This window comes from Garra rufa, chromosome 24, assembly GCF_049309525.1.
Source record: "Garra rufa chromosome 24, GarRuf1.0, whole genome shotgun sequence".
Lineage (NCBI taxonomy): Eukaryota > Metazoa > Chordata > Actinopteri > Cypriniformes > Cyprinidae > Garra > Garra rufa.
In genome coordinates, this window is record NC_133384.1 from 36,135,635 (window position 1) to 36,158,230 (window position 22,596).

At 33.2% G+C, this 22,596-nt stretch overlaps 1 protein-coding gene across 1 annotated transcript in view; it reads right to left on the minus strand.

Moving 5' to 3' along the window:
- The window catches only part of ankfn1b (ankyrin repeat and fibronectin type III domain containing 1b), a 109,341-nt gene extending 87,161 nt beyond the window's left edge, over positions 1–22,180 (minus strand). Inside the window, exons 1-3 of the mRNA XM_073831082.1 lie at positions 22,062–22,180; positions 14,230–14,408; positions 11,574–11,797 (exon numbers count right to left, since the gene is read on the minus strand). Of these exons, the coding sequence (XP_073687183.1) occupies positions 11,574–11,797; positions 14,230–14,408; positions 22,062–22,180 (522 nt within the window). The remainder of the gene's footprint in view (positions 1–11,573; positions 11,798–14,229; positions 14,409–22,061) is intronic.
- Positions 22,181–22,596: the final 416 nt, after the last annotated feature.

Consider the following 22,596-nt stretch of genomic DNA (forward strand, 5'->3'; position numbering starts at 1 on the left):
ATCACACATTTCCCCTAATTTACAGACGACACCCACTAAAATGTCATTCAGTGTAACAATCTTGTCAGACATATTTACAACAAAAATCAATTTATGACATATTAAAAGACTAATTACATTCACCCACAAATACTAATTAGTTGTAATTCTACATTTTTCATATTTGCCACTATCCTAGGTTTTGCCCATTTGTCAGTAAGATTTTTTTACACAATAAAATGTAATATGCTCCCTTATTCTTTTATACATTTTAGTATGAACTAGTCAGAATTAGCATGTTGTTTGAATTTTTACATACATATTGTGTTACAATGAATGACAATGTAACATTATTTCAACCAAACTGTGACATTTTATTCTCCAAAAACGTATTTGAAACCTTAAAAGTAGACACTTTACTTATATTTAATGCACTTTCTATGGACATAAAATATGTTGTAAATTTGTTTTGACGTGGACATCTTAACCTCTTTGACCCATATATGTAGTATATATTTAAAAAAATAAACAGCTATTTATACATTTTACAATGGTGGAAATACATTACTACAGTCTGTAAAATGGGTCTATTTAAAACAACGCATATATGCACCGCATTGCCACAAGGGGTGCTATAGCGTGCATTAACATAACAATATTTCCTTCTATGGTACGTTTCTCTCAGGTCCACTACTTTGGATGGAAAATATTACCTCAAGTCAACATGTTTATAGTTCACTTTCTGAATAATAACAAAATCTGGTTTAATGACACAGACATTTGAAAAAGCTTGAGTAATGAGGTCAGGTACAGCCACAGTAACGAAGAAAACACATCAAGCATGTGCAAAAAACGGAAAGCTATGCTTAGCGCGGAATCGTTAATTTGACAGCAGAAATACAGCAGCCGAATCAGCCGTCCACCTGCGCAGCCGCTGCAACAACAAACCCCAAACACTCCACCGCGAGCACATTAGCGAAGAGCAATAAAATCAATCAGTGTGGGTCTTGCAGCCGTATTATTTAAGACTGATGAATAAAGCAGCTCACAGTAAATGTATACAGCCATACGTCAACACAACGCCACTGCAGACCATCAGCTACAACAACACTGCAGCTCGCAACTCAAATAAAACATCACGCTCTATAAGGCTTTAAAATATGACAACCCAGGATTAAAGCAACAGTTCACTAAATTAAAATTCTGTCATCAGGACTATCCAAACCCATTTGACTTCCTTTGTTGCTTTGCATGAGAAACCCTAATTTAAATCACTATTAGATTTGTGTGATATTTAAAGAATTTGACTATTCAAACACGTTTTGAGCAGTGTAGAGTAGCACTTGTTGTTTGTTGTTTCTACAATCACAAACACAGACATGGTTTTATGTTGGGCACTGAATTATTAGAAAATAATAAGCGAAACAGCAGAATAAATTATACCGAACAACAGCGTTGGAGAAAGTTACCTTTAAAAGTAATCCATTACAATATTGAGTCACTCCCTAAAAAAGTAACTAATCACATTACTTGGACACTTTTTATAAAAAGTAATGTGTTATGTTTTGCATTACTTTTTAAATCTGGGCAGGGCTTGCTTGTTTGTTTTTAAAATAAAAAGTTCTATTTTTGGCAAATGTAAAAGCCTTTTTACACCAAAAGCTTCAGGCTTAGAGAAAATTAAATTCACGTCTGTACAGTAGACCGCAAAAGAAAAAATTCAACTCTTCAGCAAACACAATAGAAAGAAAAGAAATGTTAACTACCTTGAGTAATTTTTTGCTCATTAGTATGGATGAATTGGATCAAAGGTCGGCAGCAAAGACACTGGTTAATAAAATGGGATTAAATACATGAAGGATATTTGAATTATTGCAGGTTTGCGTTGAATTTCACTGTTTTTATTCATTTTGAGGATTACTGTATCTGTTTTTTTAGTGAGTGAGATGAATTAATGAATGTTCACATTTATTCTAGAACTAAAGTAACATCTTACTCCCAATTTTTTTTCTCTACATGGGGACAGAAGAGCTTTTAATCAATAAATGGGGGGGAAGTAACTGACGTTGCTTATTTGAAAAAGTAACTCAGATATTTTCTTGTCAATTAAAAAGTAATGTGTTACTTTACTAGTTACTTGGAAAAAGTAATATTATTACGTAACTTGCATTACTTGTAAGAGACTGTTTAGTACTGCATCGCATGTCGTCCATGAGAAGAGAAAGGGCTGGTAGTTGCTGGTTACTGTATGATGACTGAAATCACCCAAATGGCCTTAAACCATTAGTAAATAAACTACAGAACGTTATGTTGTCTAATACACGCACAAACTGTATTTATTCTGACAGCGCTGCACAAGCTCCATAGCCAGGGTTCAAAGTCCAAAGTGCTAGGAAAATCTGCGCTGAAACAGCGTAATGAGAATCATTCATGAATCTGCTGCTGTCAGCAAAGGTCTTCTTGCGGGTTTCCGCCAAAATAAAAGTCAACATTCATAAATGATAGTATTGTAATTTGACTGTTGTTCTGTAAAATAAAATTAAAAAGTAACACAAAATAAACATTTATTATAACATTCTCTTTTGGCTACACAAGGCTGCTGTCACATGTCTCCTTGTGTTTCTGTTTATTGGACTGTTCTGCTTTGTCTCCCCCTGCTGTTCCGTTGACTTTGGTTTCTCCCTAATTATTGTCTCCACCTGTCAGTCATTAGTATCACTCTTTATAAGTCGTTTGTCCCTTAGTTTCTTTGTGTCTTCTTAATGTTATCTTTATTTTGGATTGTGTGCTCCCCTGTAGTTTGGATTCAAGTTATTAAAGAACTTTGTTTTGATTTATCTTCGGCTCCTTCATCCTTCAGCACAAACCGTAACAGCTGCATTTATTTGTACATTAAAAAAACATTAAAAACATGCCACATGATTCAAGAAGGGGGTCTTAAAATGGCTAAAGAATATTATTTTACTAACTTATTAATTTTAAGTTAAATTGTGCTTGTTGGTAGGCTATAATGTCTACTAGAATGTAAAAAATGTTCAGTATTAAATAAATATTTTTAAACTGTTGTTTTGTAATTGATTTTTTTTTCTGACAACAGACAAAACTGTAAAAAGCAAATGTTGGCTATTTAATTTATGCAATGGTGAAAAAAAATGGGGGAAAAAACATTTTCGGTAATCGGCATTTGGCCTTTGACAGAGTGTGTAATCTTGTTCAGCTTTGGCCAAAAAGTTTAAATGAAACAAAACTTTGCATCCTTTGCTCCTGTAAACAAACGTTGGTTTTTAAGAGACTTACAAGCGCACACGCAACACATTTGTGCTACGTTATCCAGTCAAAACAGCTCCTGTGTACGACCAATTGCCGCATGCTAGATTAAAGTGATTATGTTTTAAATATGGATATTTTTCTTACAAAAATGCATTGATTCACTACAGAAGGCCTTTATTCTCCCCCTGGAGCCGTGTGAGACACTTTTTATTATAGATGGATGCACTTTATTGGACTTGTTTTGGACTGTTGAAGAGAAACACCCACCCATTGCCATTATAAAGCTTGAAAGTGTCAGGATAATTATTAAAGTCCCCCTGTAATCAAAAATTGTATCCCTTAAAACTAATCGTTGATCATCAAAATGACATATTTAAATGTTTTTCTTGTGAAAATAATTTCTAATGCCTTAAAACAGATTGCCTGAAGTGTAGACGCTAATGTGTAAGAGACAACTTTTACACTGTTGCCGCAGGTTATTATTCAAGTTAGCAGTTAGCGGTTATGCTCTATTTAACTATTGGTATGTTTTGCATGCTAATGATTAGGGATGCACCGGTTGACCGGCCATAAATCGAAACCGGCCGGTTTTTGCATCTAACGCGCGATCGGCAACCGGCCGGTTTTCGTTTTTATCCCGGCCGGTTTTTTTCCGGAAGTGTGTACGCGGGCCGCGGCATTCGATTCATTCAGAAACATGTCACTTGTGTGGCGGTTTTTCGAAATCTGTGAGCAGGACGTGAAGATTGCAATCTGCAATGTCTGCAAAGGACAGCCGCTTTTCTGTGCTCGCTGAAGTTGCGCGAGCGTACCTGTCCTCGCCCTGCACAAGCGCAGACAGCGAACGTTTGTTCAGCTCAGCTTCTCACGTGACAGATGAAAAAAGAAACAGACTCACTTGTGACAAAGCTGAGATGCTTATTTTTGTAAAAAGCATTACTTTACTTTTGAAAAGCCAAAAATAAAAGTCTGTTCTGTTAAGAATGATTATTATTATTTTACATTAAAATGCCTGTTGGCTTGCTGTTTTACTTTACTAAAAGCATGTTTTACTTATTAAACTGTGTTTACTTTCATATTTTTTATTTTTTATTTAATTTCAGATGTCAGATGCTATTGATTCAATAGCCAAAGCCAGATTGGCCTGTTAAATACTAAATAAACATGTTGTTTATGTTGTTTACTTGCATAACTTTTTGTTTTTGAAAAAATCGGAAATCGGTATCGGAATCGGCCAGCTTGCTTGTAAAAAATCGGTATCGGAATCGGCCATGAAAAATCATGATCGGTGCATCCCTACTAATGATGTGAATCTATCCATTGACTTGATTGGTTATTGAATTTTGTGACGTAGGGAAAAAAAGGGCTGTTTCAAAACCGCATTACTGGGACAGCCTTTGGGAAACCACAGTTTTAAGGAGAAAATACTAAGCAATGGTGTTGATTAATGGATTGGCACACGGTTTGTCTAAGAGCATATTAAAAACACCACATTGACCAAATAAACAACATAAAAACTTGATTTTTACTACAGGGGGACTTTAATATAACTCTGATTGCATTCGTCTGAAAGAAGGAAGTCATATACATCTAGGATGCCTGGAGGGTGAGTAAATAATGGGCTAAATTTTAAAATTTGGGTGAACTAACCCTTTAATTATGGTAATAATTAAGTAGTGAATTCTGTGAACAGATTCACTGAAAATATGCAACTCTAAACAAATGATCCACTCATAAATTCATGAACGTGTGTAGAAGAGTTATATAAATAACAACTTAAATTGCACATAAAAGACTTTGGATTTTGGACTTGAAATACAGTGCATGAATCAAATGAACTACTTTTATGATGGTTTTCATTCTGAAGCTTGTATGCACCAGCAACCAGCACAATTCCTTATTTTTTTGCCATTTTGTTTTCCTGCAGAAAATAAATTAGGATTGGAACAACATGAGAGTGAGTAAATGATTTTTAGTTGAACTAAATCCTTAAAGTGCAATTTGTAAAGCCCTCAAAAGACATGATTTCACGCTCGTAATTGTCAATCAAACCATATCATCTCTAATCAATTTGTGAAATTTGCCAGCAATTTGAGCGAAAATTGTTTCAAAGTAAATCCTTCACCAATTTCCTGAAAAATAATCTTGCCAGCAAAAACTGCAACAGTGTTGCTATGTGGTTGTTCCAACGTTGTTAAACGGTTGCTAGGACGGTTGTTTACAGCCTCTCGCGAAAAACGCTGCAGGAAAACGCACAAACGAGTAATCAAATTAAATCAATATCCAAAAAATGAAGTCAACGTTTGGATTTCTCACATTTCCTAATTCAATCCTGCAGAGCATCTCTTTCTCTTTTGTGTTTGCATAATGCCGATCCCATCCCCCTGTCGCAAACACTGTTCTCGCAAACACTCTTTCATCTCTTATTTTTGGTTAAAAAATGTGTGAATCACATGTCGGGTCTGGCTGATGTTTTCCGCACGTCTGCAACGAAATATGTTTGTTGATTTTAGCTGTTAGTCTGCACACAAGTTCCCATGGGACTGAACTGATTCGATAAAGACTGAGCGATGGTTCTGTTTAACCAATTCAAATAATTTATTCGCATTCACACATGCACAAACGTTCAACCAAACATGCATTTCATTCATCAAACATAGCTTTAATGGAGAGTTTACAAACACACAAAGCTTATCGGTTAACTAAGTGCAATAACTAAACTGTTTTATTAGCCTTCTGTCAGATAAAAGGCAGACAGAGTGAAAGGGAAAAGAAAAGAAGGACAAACTTCAGAGGGAAGAGTGTGAGGATGAGTTTGGGAGCGACGCCCCACATCTAAATACATAATGAGCCTTAATGGCTGCCGTTTCACCACGTAACCAACAGCAACCACTGCTGCGAGGAAAAAATGTCCAGCCTTTCGCCTCTCGAGTGTGTGTGTCTGCATTCAAAGAAAACAGCACAAACAAAAGAGATGACACTCGCTAAACGTCAGCATCTCTTCTAGATTTTTCTTTCTTTTCTCATTAGCGACGCTCATCTTGTGTGCATTGGCAGTTTCTGTAAATGTTCAGTATGTGTTTATGCTCTTAATGAAGGCGTGTGATGATCTCGAGTTCGGTTCAGCATTTAGAGACACAGGCTGACAGAGAGAGTTTGTGCCTATTCAGCACTGCCATCTAGAGATCTGTGCACACAACTACACATAAGACAGACGCTCACCAACCTCTGAAAGTCAACAATTTAGGGAAAAATCCTGCATTAAATGTGCTGAGAAAATTACTCTCTACATTAGTAACATCTAATATTATTACATATAATAAAAGAAAAAAATATGTCTGCATTATTCCAATATTGTTATTTAAAATGCACCTTATGATAGGATTAACTCAGCTTATTTTAAAATGTTTTATTTGCGTTATTTTAGTATGATAAACCTTTTTATAGGGAAGATCCCAAAACCTAATAAGACTAGGTCATATCCCCCCGCCCCAAAAAGTAAAAATAAACAAATAAATAAATAAAAATCATATATATATATATATATATATACACACACACACACACATTATATATATTTTTTCTTTTTTTATGTTATTTTAAGAACATTTTCTCAAAAAATGTCAGTATTGTCACTTAAAATAATAAAAAACGATTAATATAAATGTTAAGTATTTTACATTATGGTAGCTTTTGTTGTCCTGTTGTATGTTTATGCTGATTTAAATAAATTTAATACAATTGCAAATGTTACAATCAGTTTTCAAGAAAAATCTAATTAGAATAAAATAGAATAAAGGACGTTTAAAAAAAAAAAAAAAAAAAAAACATAAAATCAGTGTTGTTGATGCAGTGTTGCTTTTGTAATTTAAATATAAAAAAAGATTAATATAAATAAAATAATAAATAAATAGCGTGTGTGTTTATATAAATAAATAAATATATATATATATATATTAAATATATATATATATTAAGCACAATTTTTAAGCACAATTACGCCAAATCTTTCATTACTGTCATGCAAATACAATAATTTCTTATTTCTAAATATAAAAAGATTACAAAGTTTTTATCAATTGAAATAAAGCTAAAATATGAAATTAAATTACAAATTAGATGAAAAACTTAATTGCTTACACAACTACACATTAAAACGCTCACTGACCTCTGAAAGTCAACAATTTAGAGTAAAATCCAGCATTAAATGTGAGACAATCAGTCTCTCATAAAATCTACAAACATTACTCTGGAAACAGGAAAAAAAAAAATTATTCCAATATTAATATTAAAAAATGCAGCTTATTTTATAATTTTTTTTATTTGCATTATTTTAGTTTATTATACATGACATATAAAATTCTTTAAGCACAATTTCTCCAAAAATTGCCAGTACTGTCATGCAAACAAAATGTCTCATGTTGTAAAGTATTTATACATTATGGTAGCTTTTGTTGTAATGTTGCATCTTTTAAATGCATTTAATAAAATTGCAAATATTACAAAAAGTTTTTAAGAAGAATGTGATAATAAAATAGAATAAAGGAAGTTATAAAAAATCTTAAAATCAGTGTTGTTGATGCAGTGCTGTTTTTGTAAATTAAATATATATTTTTTTACAATTGTATCAATTGAAATAAAGCTAAAATACGAAATTAAATTACAAATTAGATGAAAAACGAACAGAAAACTAACTAAAATTAAATAAGTTGAAGTCTTAAAATTGATAAAAAATCATTAATAAAATTAATAATTGAAAAAAATAAAGAAGGCAAAAGGAAAACGAAAAATACAAGCTAAATAAAGACCAATAAAATTATAAAAATACTATTTAAATATTTACAAATATTAATAAATACTATAAATAACACTGCCTTTATGTTGAACATATATGTCTATCAAATATTTTTAAACATATATGTATTCACATTTTTTCTTGTCATTTTGGGGTGAAATATAACCTGGACATTTTCTTTCGTCCAACCTGGATGCATGAGAACTGTAAAGTATCATTTCTGAATTGAACATGAGTCATGTTGAGTCATGAATCACCACTAAACATAATAATTATCATGATTTCCTTAGCTCTAGTTCCCATGCAAACACAACTTAGAAGCACAAACTTTATGCATACGCTGTAAAAATGTATAATACGGAAACCAATGCAGCCTGACTGCATCACAGTGCATTAAATAAAGCATCTGATTAATATATGACAAAAACCTGCCATGAATATCCATAATGAATTATTCAAACATCCTGAAGGACCCGCCGCTGTCATTTATCTCCACATACAGATGGAGCACAAGAAGTTCACAAGAAGTCCACAGACTTTGTACAATCACCCGAAAGCACCAAAGCCATTCAAACACAAGCCTAATGCACAGCAAAAAGCTTTTCCCAGCCATTTTCTCCAGCAAATCTCTGACTTTAAGCCGGGAGTTGTCGGCAGACGGCCAAAAGCGCTGTTTATTTGTACAAACACTGTAACAACTAAGCTGTCTAAAAAAAAAAAAAAAAAAAAAAAAAAAAACATTCTGCAATCCTGGAACGATTTCTGTATGTGTCAGCGTAGTGAAAATTATTAATATATAGTACAGGGGGGGAAAAAAACTAAATAATCTGCTTACTGTACCATGACACTCCCACACTGAAAATGAAAGACTCAGGAGGAAAAGAGCTTATAAAATACATACATGAGAAGGGATGAAATGGTAAACTACTTTACCTTACGTAAGTGTTTCAACTCACAACACAAACCATCTCCAAAAAGCTGCGTCTCTAAATTCATTCCATTTAAACAAATTGATCTTGATGTTTTTAATGCATAGCCTGTTCATCACCATTTTTGTCGAGACTATGATGCTCCTATGCAATGATGCTTAAAGTTATCTAGTCTGAAGAATTAAGAAATGAGACTAATCTCATAACCAGCCATGCAGACAGACATCTTACCCCCAAACACAGACGACTCATTAGGTCCAGAGACAAGCCCATCCTGACAGTGAAACTCAGACAATGTTTGGTTTTGTCTTTAGGTTTCTGAAGGCTCTCCGCATGTCAGGTTGCATTCGAACACCTGAGCCTCTATTACACGGCGTAGGCAGGTAATGAGGGCTCGCCTTTCATGCCATTATACGCACCGCATTAAATATTAATATAAACCCTCTGTGTGAATTCTGAAAGATAACTTTAAGGGAATTACTTCATCCAAAATAATAAAAATGCACTGTTTTTGAAGGAAGTCTCTTTTTCTCACCATTTATTTGATGCAGTAAAAATGTTAATATTATTACAATTTAAAAGAACTGTTTTCTATTTTAATATGTTTTAAAATGTAATTTATTTCTCTGATGCAAAGCTGAAATTTCAGCATCATCACTTATTATTATTAAAATGGTTAATATTAAAACCAGTTAATAATGGTTATTATTGTATTAATATTTCTGACGCTTAATATATTTGTTGAAACCCTGCTAATTTTTTCCAGGATTATTTGATGAATAGAAAGTTCAAAAGAACTGCATTTATTTGAAATAGAAATAGCTTGTGCATAAATGTCTTTACTGTCACTTTCGATTAATTAAATAATGTGTAATAAATGTTTAATAAAAGTATTAATTTCTATTTTTTACTTACCCAAAATGTATAAACCAGTTCCCACAAAAATATTAAACAGCAAAAAATTTATTCAACATTAATAATAAGAAGAAATATTTCTTGAGCAGCAAATCAGCATAAGTTGAGGGCAAAAGTTTACATAATTATTTTACCAAAATAAGAGGGATCATACAAAATGCATGTTATTGTTTATTTAGTACTCACCTGGATAGAAAAAAATTCACAAAAAATGTTTACATATAGTCCACAAGAGAAAATAATAGTATATAAAAATGACCCCGTTCAAAAGTTTACATACACTTGATTTTTAATACTGTGTTGTTACCTGAATGATTCACAGCTGTTTTTTGTTTGTTTGTTTGTTTAGTGATAGTTGTTCATGAGACCCTTGTTTGTCCTGAATAGTTAAATTGCCTGCTGTTCTTCAGAAAAATCCTTCTGGTCCCACAAATTCTTTGGTTTTTCAGAATTTTTGTGTATTTGAACCCTTTCCAACAATGACTGTATGATTTTGAGATCTATCTTTTCACACTGAGGACAACTGAGGGACTCATATGCAACTATTACAGAAGCATCAAACACTCACTGATGCTCCAGAAGAAAAACAATGCATTAAGAGCCAGGGGTGAAAACTTTTGAATGGAGATGTGTAAATTTTTCTTATTTTGCCTAAATATCATATTTTTTTTCATTTAGTACTGCCCCTTCAGTGACTACAGAAGATACTTGCATGTTTCCTAGAAGACAAAATAAGTAAAGTCTACCCTGATCTTAAAATTCAAAAAGTTTTCATCCCCGGCGCTTAATGCATGGTTTTTCTTCTGGAAATAGTTGCATACTTTTGAACCTTTTGGGTCATTTTTATAAATTCTATTATTTTTGTCTCTTGTGGACTATATATAGAAATCTTTTATGTTTTTTCTTTTGGTAAAATAATTAACATTTTGCAGACTCTGAAAGGGGGATGTAAACTTTTGACCTCAACTATATTAGAATTATTTCTGAAGGATCATGTGACACAAAAAAATCAGGTTTGATCACATGAAAACAATTGTTTCAAATTGTAATAATATTTTACGATTGTGATGTATTTTTGATTGAATAAATGCATCCATGGTGAGCAAAAAAGACATTTTGCCATTTGAAAAAAAGTGGGATGTAAACGTTTGAACCTCAACTGTATGCTTATTTGCTGCTCAAGTACTATTTCTTATTATTCTTCTAATTATTAATGCTGAATACATTTATTGCTGTTTAATATGTTTGTGGAAACTGTGGTTCATACATTTAGGCTAAGTAAAAAAAAAAAAACAGAAATTAATACTTTTATTCAAAACACATTAAATTGATCAAAAGTGACAGTAAAGACAAAATATTATATTATATTAAATTCAGGTTTGATCACATGAATAAATTACCTTTTAAAATATATTCACAATGAAATTTTTTTTTTCGAATTGTAATAATATTTTACAATTTTTATGTATCTTTGATTGAATAAATGCATCCATGGTGAGCAAAAAAGATAAAAACCTTAATTAACCCAAGTCTCAAATATTATTTGCATTTAATTTCAAGTTCTTGCACCAGTGACTTTTTGAGTGTTTCAGTCAAGGAAAACATAAAATAAAATAAATAACCACATACAGGCTGAGTAAATAATGTCCCTTTTAAAAAAACAAAGTTTCTTTAGAACTACTCACAAACTTCCTCTTCAGTTTGCTTTTTGGATCAACAGAGCTCCTCCCCTCCGGCTGGGTGGGTTCAAACTCTGACTCTCCCAGGTGATCGTCAGCCGAGATGCTTTTCCTCAGATACGCCGCCCGCCGTCGGAAATGTGAGAACGGCGACTGAGAGCGCGGCCGCGGGTCGCCGGCACCCGGAGCAACGTCTGCCTCGTTTTCATCCTCCAGCCGCCACATGTCGCCTGAGGACAGACAGAAGGCCACGATTCTGATCACACATCAGTGAAACATCACACACGGCATATTTAACCTTACTCCGCTGCTGGATATTCCCAGGCAGCCGGCTAGATCTGTACCAGCGGCGCAGACTCTCGGATGAGGACATTAGGGAGCTGTCAGGCCGAGGAACAGAGTTATTCGTGTTTATTAGACTTGAGTCAGTCAAATCTGGGTCAGAGTTTCTAGCAGATATTACGGCCCTCATTTGGCATGATCTCAGCATAATAAGCACGTCAAACACACTGAGGGAGACGGCTGGGATTCGGTGTGTGTGCTGAAACAGCACCACGCTCCGCTGTTGGCGATGACAGTTGCTAAGCAACTAGAATGGGGAGGAAGCCAAAGACTTTAGGTTTTAACATTTGAGAGACAGTGAAAAAATCCTTCACAGAAGCTTTACACAAGAGCAGCTCAGCTGTGAGAATCGAGGAGAAAAGCGTGAGAAAGAGAGCGAGGGGGGATTCAGCGAGCGGCGCGGGTTGAAGTAAATAAGGAGTACGCGCAGACGGCAAACGCGCTAAACAATCGCACATGGCGTAAAGCTCACACATGTTGTGAATGGAATGTGCCGCGTGGAAGCTTGCCGTTCCAGGCGTCGTCCATTCACAACTACACTGCCAATTCTAGCAATTCTCTCTCTCTCCCATCACTCGCTGATGTTTTAATCACATTTATTATTTTTGCTCAATAGAGCAACTGAAAAGCGTCTTGTGCATTCAGATGCTGAAAACTGAAAGTGTTCAGAATTTCATTTAAAAAATATACAGGATTGTAGAAAGTCAATGGAAAGAAATTATTAATTATATTTTGCATGATGAACATAACGCCTATTTTTGGGCCAATTGACAAATTCGTGGCAATTTTTGCTGCTAATTCTCACCACTGTGCAAAAAATTCACTGTTGTTATTGTAAACTAAAACTATTAAAAGAGTTTGCATGAATTGAAATGAAATTTTTACATGAACAACCAAAATATAAAACAAAAGAAGCTTAAAAATTAGTATTACTAAATATTATTAAAACTAAAATATAGAATACATATTAAGGCATTTTTGTGACCATTTTATCACTGTGCAAAAAACCCCCACAGAATTGACCATTGTTTTTGTATACTAAAACTATTAAATAAATTAAACAAACAAACAAACAAAAAAGCCTCAAAATTTGTAATGTTATTTTGAAAACTGACTGAAGTTCAAGTAAAATGATTAAAACTGAAATAGAAAACATATTAAGGCATTTTCATGGCAATTCTAGCTACTATTTCACTATATTTTTAATACAAAATTGAAATGAAATTATACAAGAATAACCTAAAATATAAAAGTACTTAAAAATTAGAAATGTTATTTTGGCAACTGACTGAAATAAGTATAAGTTGAAGTAAAATTGTTGTTATTGCAAACTGAAACTATTCAGAATTGTTTGCATTAATTTAAAAAAAATTATACATGACTAATTAAAATTAAACAAACAAACACACAAAAAAGCTTAAAAATTGAAAATGTAAAAATTTTGGCAACTGACTGAAATAAGTGTAAGTTAAAGTAAAATGACTAAAACTGAAATAAAATTTAGCTACTAATTTTCATCACTGCGCAAAAACAAACAAACAAAAAAAGATACAATAGACTGTTGTTGTTGCAAACGTAAACTATTAAAAATAACTTGCATTAATTGAAATAAAATTCTTCATGAATAACCTAAAATAAAAAAGAGCTTGAAAAATAAGAAATGTTGGCAACTGACTGAAATAAGTTGAAGTAAAATTTTAAAAAAGTAAGAAATAGAAACACAATAAGGCATTTTCACGCCAATTTTAGCTACTGATTTTCATCAATCTGCAAAAAAAGATAGAATTGTCTGTTGTTATTGTAAACTAAAACTATTAACAATAGTTTGCAATAACTGAAATAAAATCATACATGACTACTTCAAATTAAACAAACAAGCAAAAAAGCTTCAAAATTAGAAATGGTATTTTGGCAAATGACTGAAATAGATACAGGTTGAAATAATCACTGAAACTGAAATAGAAAACACACTGAGGCATTTTCATGACAATTTTAGCTACTCATTTTCATCACTGTGGCAAAAAAAAAAAAACAGTGAAAAAAAATAAATTGACTGTTATTGTGAGTTTGCATTAATTGAAATAAATGTGTACATTATTAATCTAAATTAAATAAACAAAAAAACTTAAAAATTTGAAATGTTGCTTTGGCAACTGATTTTACAATAAAATCTAAGCTTGACATGTTTTCATAAGATTCACTCAAGAACAGAAGCTTTTCATCTAGTTCACATCAAAATCATCAAAACTGAGAGTTCAATAATATAGGTTTTGCTAACATGGCTGTGCAGTGTGCATAAACACAAACACACACTCAGTACCTGCAGGAGGCAGCGTACATGCTTCAAGACCACCAGGACTGGAGGGAACACGCGGGCGCTGTTGACGTTCACAAATGTTCTCCGACTGCTGCACGCGGACGGCGGCTGGGGACTGAGGGATGCTGGGTAATGTTCTGGATTTGGCCAAGAGAGGCCTCTGCAGCCGTCGCTCCAAAGACCTGGAACACAAACAATCAGAAACAATAATCAATCACAGTCCCATTCATCAAAATGCACGCATTTCTGAAATAAACGCAATAATAAAAATAAACAATCAATTCCAAGCAATGTTTTGCATTGTATGCATGTGTGTGGGTTTCACTGGGAAAAAAATGCTTTTCTTACTTAGATTTTTTGTCTTGTTTCCAGCCAAAATATCTAAAAATTCTTAAGTCAAGAAGGATTTTCTAGACAAGTAAAAAATTATTTTCTTGTTTTCAGAAAAATCAAGTCAAAATTAAGTGAGTTTTTGCTTAGAACAAGCCAAAAAAACTGCCAATGGGGTAAGAAAAATAATCTTATTTCAAACAGAAAACAAGAATATTTTTCTTACCCCATTGGCAGAGCAAAACAATCGGTTATGCTTTTAAAAAAATCATATATTATATACTTTTTAACCTCAAACGTGCATCTTGTCTTGCTCTGTCTTGGTTCAAGACAGTTAGGGTATGTCAAAAAACTACCATCTCATTTTCTCCCTCAACTTCAAAATCATCCTACATCACTGTTTTACCTTTTTTGTAAAGGGTGTTTAATCTTCTTTGCACGTTCACTTTGCAAACACTGGGTCGGTACTTCTGCAGCGATGTAGGATGATTTTAAAATGATTTTTGAAGTTGAGGGAGAAAATAAGAGTTTTTCGACATACCCTAACTATTTGAACCAGAAAAAAAAAAAAAAAAAACAGAGTTCAGGCAGAGAAAATAACTGATTGTTTCGCTAGATAAGACCCTTTTTCCTCAGCTGGGATCGTTTAGAGTCCTTTGAAGCTGCATTTAAACTGCATTTTGGAAGTTCAAATTCGGAGGCACCATAGAAGTCCACTATATGGAGAAAAATCCTGAAAATGCAGTTTAAATGCAGCTTCAAAGGGCTCTAAATGACCCCAGATGAGGAAAGAAGGGTCTTATCTAGAGAAACGACCGGTGATTTTCTAAAAAAAAAAATTTTAACCTCAAATGCTCATCTTGTCTAGCTCTGTGTGTTTGTTTAGAGATTAAAAAGTATAGAAATTGTAAGTGTTTCGCTAGATAAGACCCTTCTTCCTCGGCTGGGATCATTTAGAGCACTTTGAAGTTTAAATTTAAACTGCATTTTGGAAGTTCAAACTCAGGCCACCATAGTAGTCCACTATATGGAGAGAAATCCTGAAATGTTTTCCTCAAAAAACATAATTTCTTTACGACTGAAGAAAGAAAGACCTGAACATCTTGGATGACAAGGGGTTGAGTACATTATCTGTAAATTTTTGTTCTGAAAGTGAACTACTCCTTTAATCACGGTGTAAAGTTTGCATGCATTGCATGAACATATTTGGATCTGTCTGTGAGGTTACAGTAATATTAAAAACATTATTTCTCAAGCGTGCAAGATGGAGTGTAACAGCATGCGGAGATTTGGCTGCATTCGTGTGTGAATGTCTGGCAACGCCGCAGCAGCGAATTCCAAACTGCATGAGGAAATTCTACAGCAGAATGTGACGGCGTCTGTCTGTGATCCGAACAGGCGTGGGGTTATGCAATGCGCTTACCATCCAAAACACTGGAGTAAATCAAAGCTACAGCGCAAACAGAAGATGTTTTGCATTTTATAAAGTCCAGATACACTGATCTCGCTACAAAACATCCTAAAAACTACTGAAACACAGAAATGCTGGAAAGTCACAGTGCAGATGTGAACAGCAGCTGCATAGGGTTTGATTGAGGTCTGTGCCAGTAAATATGCTTCACTATTGATCAAATATTAAAGGCTGCATATGGTTTTCCCATCATTAGTCAAGCTCAATTAAACTATTCAGTTAATAAAGCACTGGTGATGCAAAACTGACAAATGTTACAATTTATGGCATTACATTTATAAAGAACATCTTGATTATTTTGTGGACTTTAATTAAATTTCAAGTAATAAAGAAAATATGATTGGATTAATATTCACTAATGAGTTTAATAAACTAGAGCAGAACAAACAAGTAACCATTTATTTTTTAATACATGTTCCTGATTTTATCAGTGTATGTTATTTCAAATAAAAAAAAATGAAAAACTTTTTATCTTTGTAATCTTTAATTAAAATGACTTGTTCTGCCTCTGAAACTGTTCCTCTTTTTGGTTGACATCAGTGTTTTACTAACTTCTCCCCTGCAAACACCTGGCTTTTTCTAAGTTTTCATGATCCCATGAAATCAATGTAGAAAAACAAATCTGACTATCTGTATCTGACTACATTTTTTCTGATTTAATACCATGTTTCACTTGTTATATGTTCTTTACAGACTTATACAGACTTTATAATGACACAACTGGCAGATTTGCTATTGTTATGTAAAACTTAAAGCTAAAAATCATTTTCATGAATTGAAATGAAGCTGAAATATAAAATAAATAAAATAAATATTACATGAAAAATGTAAACTCAAAAAAACCTTTGAAATATTGCCCTGATTTTATTTAGATACAAAGTCTTAGTGCTGTAATGCAAAAAAAACATTATTGTAATTAAAAAATTACATATTATTTAAATTGTACCATTTATTTGTACCATTTTGATTTTCAATTAAAAAAAAGCATTTTGATTAAAAAATTAAATAAAAACCTAAAATCTAAAAACAAAAATCTGAAATATTGCCTTGGTCAAAAACTGAAATAAAAGATTAAAGTTGTGCTAAAGTGCTGAAATGACTAGAACTGAAGTTTAAATAAGTATGAATTAAATCTAAATATAATAATAATAATACATAGTTATAATAAATTAATAATAATTACAATAAATAATACTGACAAATGCACAAAATAAAATGACTTAAACTTAAACTTAAGTTAAAATTAAAATAAAAAAATAAAAATAAAAAAATATTTAAAATAATTGCAAATATATAAATAAAAGTATTATAACACTGAGAACTGACTGAAAATTTCCAGCCCCATATGTTATTAAATTTTTTTTAAGAATATTACATCCAAAACTTCTCCCATTGTGCTAAAAATGTTTTAAAAAATTATAATAAAATTACGAACATAAGGATGAGTAAACGGTGCCACAATGTTGTTTGATTCCCTCTACATCTCCTGCATCTCAGATTTTCATTAATTGAAAAAAAGCTGAAATAAAATAAAATAAAATAAATATTAGATGAAAAATGTCAACTTAAAAAACTTGAATTTCTTTTTTTAAATTTTGCCTTGATTTTTTTAGATATAAAGCCGTATTGCTGTAATGCAAAATATAAAAAGTACATATTATTTCAGTTGTACAGTATTTAATATGGTAGTATTTTGTTTTTCAATTTAAAAAAGGAAAAATCTGAAATACTGGTCAAAAACTGAAATAAAAAGTGCTAAAATGACAAGATAGAAATAAAATAATAATAATTATTATTATTATTATTAAAATTATTTAATATTAATTTAAACAATTAATAATAAAGACAAAAGCAAAAAATATAAAATTACTAAAACTTAACCTAAAATTAAACTATAAAAATAAAAAGCTAATTCAAAATGATTGTAAATATATAAATAAAAATAATATAACACTGAGCATTGACTGAAAAGTTTCAGCCCCATATATGCTTTTCTCTAAAAAATAAATAAATAAATAAATATATATATATAAATAAATATATGGGTCATTGACGTATAAGGATTTTCAACAAGCAAATTTTAAAATGCAAAAACTAATAATATCTTTTGTAGTTGTTCAAACAATAAGAATGTTAAGAATGTTAAATTCATATTAAAATTTTAAATTAAGTGATTTTATTGTTTTTTCAGCTTGATGAACTGGCCGCAGCCTTGAAAAATGTCATGTGGTGCGACCATGATTTATATTAAAATTAATTTATTCCCTTAACATGCTTAACATTTCTTTTATATGTTCTCAGTAATTGAAGTGTTTAGAAACAAAGTATTTGCATTTCTTTAGTTTTTTTGCAAATAACGATTTCACATATTTGTTCTATAATTTCAGAATTGCCGCCTTAAATGTATTTAGCAGACTTATTTTTTTCTGTAAATTGCATAAAGCTGATAAGAAAGTTTTAAAAATACCATTTACTTAAGCATATTGTGGCAGAGATTCATATTTCAGCCACAGAAATTATATATATATATATTTTTTATTTAATACAGTTATTGCTGTTATTGGTCGCACCACATGATGAGTGGTCGCTCCAAATGACACAAAGACCTTACATTTATTTAAAGAGATCTTATACAAAAAAAAAAAGATTTAAACTTTTACATTTTATTCAAATTTCACAGAAATTTCATTAACAAACATTAATAAACATTTTATAAAACATTTTATGTAAACATTCTTTATAAAACATTACAAATACTTCTTGATCGGAACAATCATGTATCAGTATGACAACGATTAATATGATCATAACTAAACATCATAAAACATCAAACAGATTTAAGTAAACACTTGCCTTCAGATGTAACAGTACAACTGATGAACAAACAAAAACTGAGGGGTATTTGCAGAACATGGCATTAAAATAGGTATTATTTTAACCCCATGTATTCTGGAATATTTCCCAATCTCGGCAGTTCAATTTAGAGTACCTTTTCTCTCTCTGTTTCTTTTTCTGTCTCTCTAGCATCTCACTTGACTTGATATATGGAATTTTTACTAAAAAAGCATTTAAGTAATGAAAAATACACACAAGCAACTTCATAATGCTTTATTTATAGTTTTAATAATAATTAAAAAATAAAAATACCTTTCTCTTCTCCTAGCAAGGTACTCTGCTCTTAGCCTGGAAAAATCCAGACCCTAATCTATTAAGATTAAGGGTCTGGGATCGAGCAATGAAAAGGACCTAACTCGAGGGGCGGCACCAAGCATGCATTTGAAACTCTCACTGAACGCAATTGGATAACGCCACAACCAAATCACAACAATACACTGTGTGACGTATACAGAGCGACGGTGAACATATAAGAGTGGATTTCAATGTTATAACATAAACAATGTGACAAGATTAATATCTATTAATTACGACAGCCGAATCAACCTCATAAAACAATTAGGTCCGATCAAATATTCATTATATCAACTAATATGTGGATGGACACTAGCGTTTCATTCAGCAGTTAGACATATCATCCTGTTCATCCTTGTTCGATAACATTTCTCGCCACTTCTTTTTTTTGCCGAATGCTATCTGGCATTGCCCGCTTCGGATCTGTTCCTCTTCGTGGTCGCCAAGTTGCAGAGCCAAAAGACTGTATTTCCTCGCCTCTTTCACCTGGTCCTCCATAAGGGCGATCAACGGTGAGACCACAACCACCAGTGGGTTTTCACTAAGCCCCATATGCTTAGCTACCAGCGGAGATAACTGATAGATTAAACTCTTGCTGTATCCAGTCGGCAAAACAGCAAAAACATCCTTCTTGCAAAGGAACGATTCGAGCGCGGTTTTATATGAAAAGCCGAGTCTAACTCGTTCATTGTAGCGGCCAAAGCTGTTTCAAACAACTGTAGTCATCTTTCAATGTTTACTAAATGATTACGGACGTCGCAGCGATGTTGTCATCAGCGTAGCTCGCCTCTGGCCCGCCTACATCAGATACACCGATTTGATTGGTTCCCAGAATTGCTTACGTATTGCAGTAACATGCATCATTGCTCGATACCAGAGTGTCTTGCAGAGACAATTTAAATTGTGCTCTCGCGAGACCTCTGGATTTCCAGGGTACTCCGCTCTTGCTGCAGGGTCAGAATTAACATGCTGCCTATGGCGAGCGTTTTTTTCCTTGCTTGACAGTGGCACCTGATAAAATCAATTAAAATAGTCAAATGAACGAATGAATGAATGCATGCATGTATAATTACCAAACTGAAAATACATGCTCTAAATGTTCTTTTTACCCTCATATTGTACACAGATTAAATATAACCCATCTATAATACAGATGTTTAAAAAATGACCCAAAATTGCATAAACTCTATTCCAAATTAGACTGAAATAAAGTACTTTATGTATTTAACCCATTAATTGAATATAAAATTAGAAGACCTGCCTATCTAGGACATATATCTATCATGAAAAACACTCTGCAGTGGTCGCGCCACATGATATTTGGTCGCACCGCATGATGTTTTCAAATTCATTTAAAATTTACAGGCACATGACTGGCCACCTAAAAAAATAAGCTAGCTTTTCCAAAAAATGCTACTATGAAATGTATAATGAAAATATATATTTGAAGAGAAAACTTAATATTCATGGTTTTTTTGAGGTCATACCACATGATATCCAAATGTGGTCACTACATAACAGCTGTTAAAAAAGTATTCTTTTTCAAAATTTGAAAGAGAGTTACACACCTGCTTGCTGCTTCAGTTGCTCCTTGGCAGAATTGCAATATGATGCAACATTCTGTCATTGAATGGATTTCAACATAAAAGTCCCAAAATGGTAGTTTCTTGATGGTCGCACCACATGATATTTTATAAAATGGAAACCTTCGGACAACGTTTGTTTGTATATTATGATGGAAATATAAATACAAATGCTTTGCAATTTTATACACAATTACAAAACACTGCCAAAATCATGCCAAATAGTGCAGAAAATTCATTTTAATAAATTTTAGGTGATTTCAAAGATGTTTACCAAAAAAAAGTTATGGCCGGACGGTCGCACCACATGATGTTTTGACACTTCGAATAACAAAAAAATTACAAATAACTTATGTTTTTAGAAAAGTTAAAGTTGGTCCATATTTAGGAGAGGTACTTCTTACATATGGCATCTTTTTTTGCATTTAAACCAATTTTTTAACAGAAAAAAATAAATCGGACAAAAAATGTAGGCGTCACGTCAATGACCCATATATAATAAGATTATTACATCCAAAATTTCTCCTATTGTGCTAAAAAAATTAAATAATAGAATCTTCAAATTACAAACAACATAAGAAAGATGCTCCAAACAAAATTTTTCAGATCAGATCTCGGCAACGTCTCAATTTGCGCTCAAATCTGCCAAGACAGCAAAGTCTACGATCAAAATTAAAAGATCTCAACATGAACTCATCAGAAATGATCTGAACCGCTTCATTCATTCACATTTACAGCCCTGTACTCTTACTGTAGAGTCCAGATACTTCAATCCAACACAAACACCTGAGCAACAAAGTCAAAGACACTAGACTGCATTCACAGATTTGATATATGAGCATTTACACTTTTTCGAGGATTCATGACTAAAACATTCAGATGAGTCAGTTCGATCCCTGCCAATCGCGGTTCCCGCTTGTTCCCTCCTTCTAAATCCTCTCCTCTCATTGACTGCTCATTTCTGTCATCCCGCCCTGCTCTGTCCGCACACTGACCAGACGATTTCCGCCCCGTCCAGGTGAACTCACTGCACTCTAACCCTCCAGGACACACAATACACATCAAGCACTGTTATGAGCCAAAACATGAGGAAAAACTAGATGTCAAATGGTTCGGATTTGATTAAGCACTAATCAAAATAGGCAAAAAATGCCTTATTAGAGCATCAATCAAACATACCAGCCGTTTTTCAGAATAAAAGTCTGAAATATCAATCAGGACACACATGTACACTCTCAAACAATGCTCTGTTTTTGGAGTACCTGGCCTCAGCTACCGTACAGCAGTAACTACCACTGCGACGGGTGTCTCTCCGAGCCATGAGCTCATCCCTGGAACGCCGACGGTTGAAGTAATCCGTAAGTTTCCCGAAACTTGCCATTCTGTCCCTCGTTCTGCTGCTGTTCCACGAGCGCCTATGTCATATTCCCACAGAAACAGCAGTGAACGCAGAGCAGCAGCGGTCGAGTGTTCGCGGCTCGCTCGCACGCTGGAAATAGCCACGCTTATAAACTTCCTTCAACAGCAGTCTGCCACGAGAGAGACACAACGAGACTGACGCCTGTGAGTTTACTGTGTCTCTCAGCATTCTCCCTCTGGAGCATCATCAGTGCTGCAGCAACATCATCAGCATCCTGCATCTCTCCCTCTCACTCAGCCTCTCCTGCTCCTCTCTCCTCTCTCTCTCTCTCTCTCTCTCTCTCATAAATGCGTGTCGAACGCCCTGAAAGAATTAATATGATCTAGAGGAAAGGGGGGGGGGGTGAATGAGTGAAGATGAAAAAGAAAAAATCAGAG